The following is a 7,440-nucleotide window of genomic DNA, read 5'->3' as shown; positions in this document are numbered from 1 at the left end:
GAATGAGATCATGTCCTTTGCAGCAACATGGATGGAGCTGGAGGTCATTATCCTAAGCAAACTAATGCAGGAAAAGAAAACAAAATACCCCATTATCACTTACAAGTAGGAGCTTAAAAAAAACAAGAATACATGGACAAAAAGAGGGGAACCGACACCAGGGCCTACTTGAGGGTGAAGGGGGAGGAGGAAGAGGATCCAAAAACTACCTCTCGAGTGCTATGCTTATTATCTCAGTGATGAAATAATTTGTACACAAAACCCCTGTGACAAGCAGTTTACCTATATAACAACCCTGCACATGTACCCCTGATCCTAAAATAAAAGCTAAAAATGCTAACTAGTAAATGTGGAGAGAACACTAGATTTTGGGGGGAAAAAAATCATCTTTTTGCAACCATAATAGTAAAGACTGGGCTAGGCATGGTGGCTTATGACTATAATCCCAACACACTAGGAGGCCAAGGTGGGGACATCGCTTGAGCCCAGGCATTCGGGAAATATAGCTGCAGTGGGCTATGACTGTGCCACTATACTCCAGGCTGGGTGGTAGAGTGAGGCCCCGTCTATTAAAAAATAAAAAGGCCAGGCGCTGTGGCTCACAACTGTAATCCCAGCACTTTGGGAGGCCGAGGCGGGTGGATCACCTGAGATCAGGAGTTCGAGACCAGTCTGACCAATATGGTGAAACCCCATCTCTATTAAAGAAAAAAAAAAAAATGTATTAAATTATTTTTACAAAAAAAGATTAAAATTTTTAAATTAAAAAAAAATTAAAAAAAATATATATACACATACATACACATACACGCATAGAGAGTGCATGCAAATAGCAAAGCAGATGGAGTAAAAGGTTAACAAAAGGCACGTGGGTATTCTTTGTATTCTTATTCTTGCAACTCCTTTAAGTTTGAAATTATTTCCAAAAAGAAGTTTAACAATTATTTTTGAAAAGGAGTTGAGGGGAATAGTTTCATTTTATACTTCCAGCACTGGAGCAGTCCACTTAGATTTCTCCATGCGTAAAATGAAAGAGTTGAACTAGATGTGTCTGAGGACTCCATTCTCTCCTAAATTTCTATTAGGAGCGTGATGAAAGAGTAAATTAGAGCTCCTTTAAGAAGTTGTTAAAGACAAAAAACAACACCCAAAAAGTACTTTTCTGATTCTTCTCATTGGGATACTACTAAACATCTAACAATTGAATTTCTATTTCTATCAAATCTTATATATTCAGAATCGGACAAAAAGAGCGGTATACTTTTTGTATCCATAGTTACGGCTGCTTGAATTTACTTCACACATACTCCATAATTCTCTCCATTATTCTACGACGGTTTACTCTTAGAAGTAAGTTCCACATCAAAGGAGAGGCGGGGTGGTATTTCCTTTATCTTACCACTGACGCATTTCTGATCAAGGTATCTGAAACATGTTATTGGTCTAAACAGAAATCCCATAGCTTTTCTAGGTCTAACTACAGGTTAATCAGACAGACTATGCCTGATCCATCCCAGCTTCATTTTCTTCTAAGACCCAGAATCATATGTTTGTGTCATGTGTTCAATGGGTAATCAATACGTATCAGTTCATTTTAATTTGATACTCATAATTCCCTTAGAATCAGTCACAGGGCTTTACTGCCTAACTTAATTGTTTTTCTTTCTTGACGAACTTCTACTCCAGTTTGCTATCAATAATCACCTGAAGGCTGGGTATAGTGGTTCATGCCTGTAATCCAAGCACTTTGGGAGGAAGAGGCGGGCAGATCACCTGAGGTTGGGAGTTCAAGAACAGCCTGGCCAACATGGTGAAACCCCATCTCTACTAAAAATACAGGAAAAAAAAAATTAGCCAGGTGTGGTGGTATGCGCCTATAGTCCCAGCTACTCAGAAGGCTGAGGATGTAGAATCGTTTGAACCTGGGAGGCAGAGACTGCAGTGAGCCGAGATCGCACCATTGCATTCCAGCCTGGGCAACAAGAGTGAGACTCTGTCTCAAAAAAAAAAAAAAAAAAAAAAAGGAATCACCTGAGACTTGTTCCCACCATACTTACTGCTAAAGGAACCCAAACGGTCCATTCCCTAATTGGCAACAAGTGCTGCTTTGCTCTTCCTCAGTGCAGAGCTTCAAGACTTCAGAACCAGCCAACACATACACCAAAACTTGATAATTCCCTATGAACAAACAAAAGTGGCACATGGATCAGAAAATCACTCAAAGGGACCAGATAAAGAGAAGATATACAACATACTCAGTCCTGCCACATCTTAGCTATGTAATGCTGAAAAATTATTTTACCTCTAAAAACCTGTCTCTGCCAGTCGCGGTGGCTCAAGCCCGTAATCCCAGCACTTTGGGAGGCCAAGGCGGGTGGGTCACAAGGTCAAGAGATCAAGACCATCCTGGTCAACATGGTGAAACCCCGTCTCTACTAAAAATACAAAACATTAGCTGGGCATGGTGGCACGTGCCTGTAATCCCAGCTACTCAGGAGGTTGAGGTAGGAGAATTGCCTGAACCCAGGAGGCGGAGGTTGCAGTGAGCCGAGATCGTACCATTGCACTCCAGCCTGGGTAACAAGAGTGAAACTCTGTCTCAAAAAAAAAAAAAAACCTGTTTCTTCCTCTGTCAAGTAGGTATAATAGTGTCTACCTTCCACAGTTGTGAGAAATTATAAATGTCATCCTCAAATATCACAATCCATATAATTAACGTAGCATGGTATCTGATCCTCTATAAATGCTACATATTAATATTTTTTTTTTTTTGAGACGAAGTCTTGCTGTATTGCCAGACTGGAGCGCAGTACCAAGTGGCATGATCTTGGCTCACTGCAACCTCCACTTCCCAGGTTCAAGCAATTCTCCTGCCTCAGCCTCCGAAGTGGCTGGGACTACAGGCTCGTACCACCACACCCAGCTAATTTTTACATTTTTAGTAGAGACAGGGTTTCAGCATGTTGGCCAGGATGTTCTCAATCTCCTGACCTTATGATCCACCCATCTTGGCCCCAAAGTGCTGGGACTACAGGCCTGGGCCACCACGCCTGGCCTATTTATTTTTTTTTTTATGAGGAAGGATCTGGGTCTGCAGGGCAGGGAAGGTGGGAGGGGCAAATGCCACATATCTCTAATGAACAACTGTCAGCTTTCTCTGCTCAGCATCACCTCTCTTCTTAGCTACCCTCTTTCCTTTGGGAAACTGACCCTCCCATATCTCATGTGGTACTGGTGGGGCTGCGAATCGTAATACCCCATTTCCCATCCCTGACAAAAGCTAAAGCAACCAGGTCTCTTCTTCCAGAAATCTGGATCTTGAGTAAGACATCAAATGACAGAAGGCAGTTGGAGCTCATTCATTCACCAGAGTTAATTCAAAGAATTCAGTCCATGAGCTCTGGTGATTGAGATCCTTAGCCCAGGTGGCCCAACTGTTTAGCTCTTCTCTCATTTCTCTGTCTTTAATAAACTCAACTTTAATATTAAATCTGAATGAGTTTCTGTAATTGGAAACCAAAAAATCCTATCTATTACAATATACATTTGTTCCTCACTCTTTCAACAAGTACATAACAGGGCCAGGCACAGTGGCTCATGCCTGTAATCCCAGCACTCTGGGAGGCTGAGCTGGGAGGATCACTTGGGCCCAGAAGTTCGAGACCAGCCTGGGCAACGTGGGGAGACCCCATCTCTTTAAAAAAAAAAAAAAAAAAAAAAAAAAAAAAAAGCCAGGCACAGTGGCCCATCCCTATTGTCCCAGCTACTCAGAAGGCTGAGGTGGATTGCATGGGCCTGGGAGGTCGAGGGTACAGTGAGCCACCACTGCACTCCAGCTTGGAGGACAGAGCCTGGAATGTAGTCTTTTTTTTTTTTGGAGACAGAGTCTGGCTCTGTTGCCCAGGCTGAAGTGTTCACTGCGATCTCTGCCTCCCGGGTTCAAGGGATTCTCATTCTCCATTTGGTTCTCATTTTTTATTCTCATGTCTTGTGCCCCAGCCTCCTGAGCAGCTGGGATTACAAGCATGTGTCACCACCACACCTGGCTAATTTTTTTGTATTTTTAGGAGACAGGTTTCACTATGTTGGCCAGGCTGGTCTCAATCTCCTGGCCTCAAGTGATCCATCTACCCCCCGCCTCCCAAAGTGCTGCAGTGCTTGGATTGCAGGTGTAAGCTACCATCCCTGGCCCAAAGGTGTTTCTGTTTTTTTTTTTTTTGAGGCAAGAGTCTTGCTCTGTCGCCAGGCTGGAGTGCAGTGGGGCTATCTCAGCTAACTGCAACCTTCTTATCACAGGTTTAAGCGATTCTCCTGCCTCAGCCTCCCAAGCAGCTGGGATTACAGACACCTGCCACCACACCCAACTAATTTTTGTATTTTTAATAGAGACAGGGTTTCACCATATTGGCCAGGCTGGTCTTAAAACTCCTGACCTCAGTGATCCTTCCGCCTTGGCCTCCCAAAGTGCTGGGATTACAGGTGGAAATAATATTTTACACTAAGTCAAGAAATAACCTTTCTTCTGTACACTCACAGCTTTTTTTTTTTTTTTTTTTTTTTTTTTTTTTTTTATTTTTTTTTTTTGAGATGAAGTCTCGCTCTTGTTGCCCAGGCTGCAGTGCAATGGCGTAATCTCGGGTCACTGCCACCTCTGCCTCCATGTTCAAGTGATTCTCCTGCCTCAGCCTCCCCAGTAGCTGGGATTACAGGCACCTGCCATCGTGCTCGGCTAATTTTTGTATTTTTAGTAGAGACAGGATTTCACCATATTGGCCACGCTGGTCTCAAACTCCTGACCTCAGGTAATCTGCCCACCTCAGCCTCCCAAAGTGCTTGGATTATAGGTGTGAGCCACCGTGCCTGGCCCACTCACAGCTTTTTATCTGGCATTTTTCACATTCTACTCTGTGAGGATTACTTCTGAATGTTTATTTTCCCCCACTTCTAAATTAAGTGAAAGCAGGCTGGGTGTGGTAGCTCACACCTACAACTCCAGCACTTTGGGATGCTGAGGCAGGTATGAATCTCCCAAGGTGAGGAGTTTCAGACCCGCCTGGACAACATAGTGAGACTCCCATCTCCACCAAAAATACAAAAAAATTAGCCAGGCATGGTGGTGGGCGCCTGTAATCTCAGCTACTCGGGAAGCTAAAGCATGGGAGTTGCTTGAACCCAAGAGGTGGAGGTTGCGGTGAGCCGAGATCGCGCCATTGCACTCCAGCCTGGGCGACAGTGCAAGACCCTGTCTCAAAAATGTAAATAAGTGAAAGCAGAGAATATATTGGACACATATTTGTATGCTTTTAAAATGCCAAGAATACAGGAGGAATACAATAAACATAGCAGTGGACAATAAATGTTAGTTCTACAAAAGGTTATTTCATCTTTAGTTTTTCCCAAGTGATTTTTTTCACCCTGGTAATTTTTAGCTTGGAGAATAATTCATCACTAAGTGTAGGCAACATTCCACTAACGCTGCTGTTGAAGAACTTTTCCTTTTTGAGGTGGGGTAGGTCTCCCTTTGCTATCATCTCAGGAAAAGTTGAGCTCTGAAGACAAATTACTCTAGCAAGGGTATACTACGAACGCAGCAATCAAGTAACAGCCAACATTTACTGAACTTTTTCCATTTGGCAGGTATCTGTGGGTACCAGGCCATGGGTACCTGGCAGTCCAGGCCAGATGCAGTGGCTCACGCCTGTAATCCCAACACTTTGGAAGGTTGAGGTGGGCGATCACCTGAGGTCAGGAGTTCGAGACCAGCCTGACCAACATGGATAAACCCTGTCTCTACTAAAAATACAAAATTAGCCAGGTGTGGTGGTGCATGCCTGTAATCCCGGCTACTCAGGAGGCTGAGGCAGGAGAATCACTTTACCCCTGGAGGCGGAGGTTGCAGTGAGCCAACATGGCGCCACTGCAGTCCAGCCTAGGCAACAAAAGTGAAATTCAGTCTCAAAAACAAAACAAAACAAACAAAAAAACCCCAGATGTCCAGTAAAGGATGCGCAGTTATTACAGACTGATCAACACTCAAAAGGGCACAGTAGGAGGCCAGACGTGGTGGCTCGAGCCTGTAATCCCAGCACTTTGGGAAGCCCAGGTGGGCGGATCACCTGAGGTCGAGAGTTCAAGACCAGCCTGGCCAACAGGGTGAAACCCCATCTCTGCTAAAAATACAAAAAATAGCTGGGCGTGGTGGCGGGCGCCTGTAATCCCAGCTACTCAGGAGACTGAGGCTGAGGCAGGAGAATCGCTTGAACCCGAGAGGCGGGGGTTGCAGTGAGCCGAGATGGTGCCATTACACTCCCGCCTGGGCTGGACTCCATCTCAACCCCCCCCCCCCCCACACACACACAAAGTAGGGCCGGGCACTGGCTCACCCGCGTAATCACAGCACTTTGGTTGGCTGAGACAGGAGTTCGAGACCAGCCTGGCCAACAAGGTGAAACCCTGTCTCTACTGAAAATACAAAACTTAGTTGGGAGTGGTGGCCCACGCCTGAGAATCACTTGAGCCCGGGAGGCAGAGGCTGCAGTGAGCCTGGATGGTGCCACTGCACTCCAGCCTAGGTTTAAAAAAAAAAAAAAAGGGAGGGCGAAAAAGCACAAGATTGCAGTCTGCAAACTCTTTTTTTTCCTCCTTTCACAAGAGACCACATTCTGACACCAGCCTCCATGGAAGCACTGGCGCTATCTCCAAACTAAGAGTCGCCAAATTCGAATCAGTCACCAGAGAAGGATGTGAAGCACTGTGCCGGGCAGGAGTAAAAGGGGAGGAGGAAATGCGCAGGCTCCGGAGTTGTAGAGGCAAGGTTCAAATCCTTACAGGGTTCTTACCAGCGGGACCTACCTGGGTCAGTCATTTTACCTGCGCCTCAGCTCTAACAGAGTGCTGAAATACCTACTTTGGAGAGCCCACTAGGAAATTCAATGGGTAACGCTGGTCAGGGGATCACGCACAGTGGTCCTTCTTGATAAAGCAACGTGCTCTAGGGCTGAGCTGGGATCGGCGGGGTTGGGGAACTGCGGCGCTGCTCAGACTCTGGGCGGGCCGGACGAGCCGGGCCCGTCCCCGCACCGCCCTCCCCCACAGTGCGGCGTGGCCCGGCGCCGCCCGCCCGCCTGCCAGCCCGCCGCGTTCGGCCCGCCGCCAGGGCCCGCAGCCCGCGCCTCCTCCCACGCCACACCTCGCGACCCCCGCTTCCTCCTAGTCCGGCTAGCGGGGCTCACGCCCCGCCACTCGCCCTCCCTGCACAGCTTCGCGCCTCACCTCGCCGCGTTCCCCTATTCCGCGCCAAAGAGCCGCCGGTCCCGCGCGCGCCTCCGGGCTTTGCGTGCGCGCCCCCAGACGGCGCAGTCGCGAGCGCGCCGCTTGCCGCGCGCCCGTCGCCTCCGCTCCTCGGCGGTGGAGGCCCCCACCGGGTGCCGCGCCCCTGTC

The 7,440-nt window shown here is 47.2% G+C and overlaps 1 protein-coding gene across 5 annotated transcripts in view; it reads right to left on the bottom strand.

The window, feature by feature from the left end:
• TADA2A (transcriptional adaptor 2A) overlaps positions 1–2,180 on the bottom strand; it is a 69,168-nt gene extending 66,988 nt beyond the window's left edge. For all 5 annotated transcript variants that reach the window (XM_017539880.2, XM_037742501.1, XM_037742500.1 and 2 more), the window contains exon 1: positions 2,058–2,180. In XM_017539880.2, coding sequence (XP_017395369.1) covers positions 2,058–2,082 — 25 coding nt within the window. In that variant the 5' untranslated portion in view covers positions 2,083–2,180. The remainder of the gene's footprint in view (positions 1–2,057) is intronic.
• Positions 2,181–7,440: the final 5,260 nt, after the last annotated feature.

The sequence above is a fragment of the Cebus imitator genome, unplaced genomic scaffold (assembly GCF_001604975.1).
Source record: "Cebus imitator isolate Cc_AM_T3 unplaced genomic scaffold, Cebus_imitator-1.0 Scaffold121, whole genome shotgun sequence".
Lineage (NCBI taxonomy): Eukaryota > Metazoa > Chordata > Mammalia > Primates > Cebidae > Cebus > Cebus imitator.
Note: the sequence above shows the minus strand (reverse complement) of the source record. Positions and strands in the feature narration are given on the sequence as shown.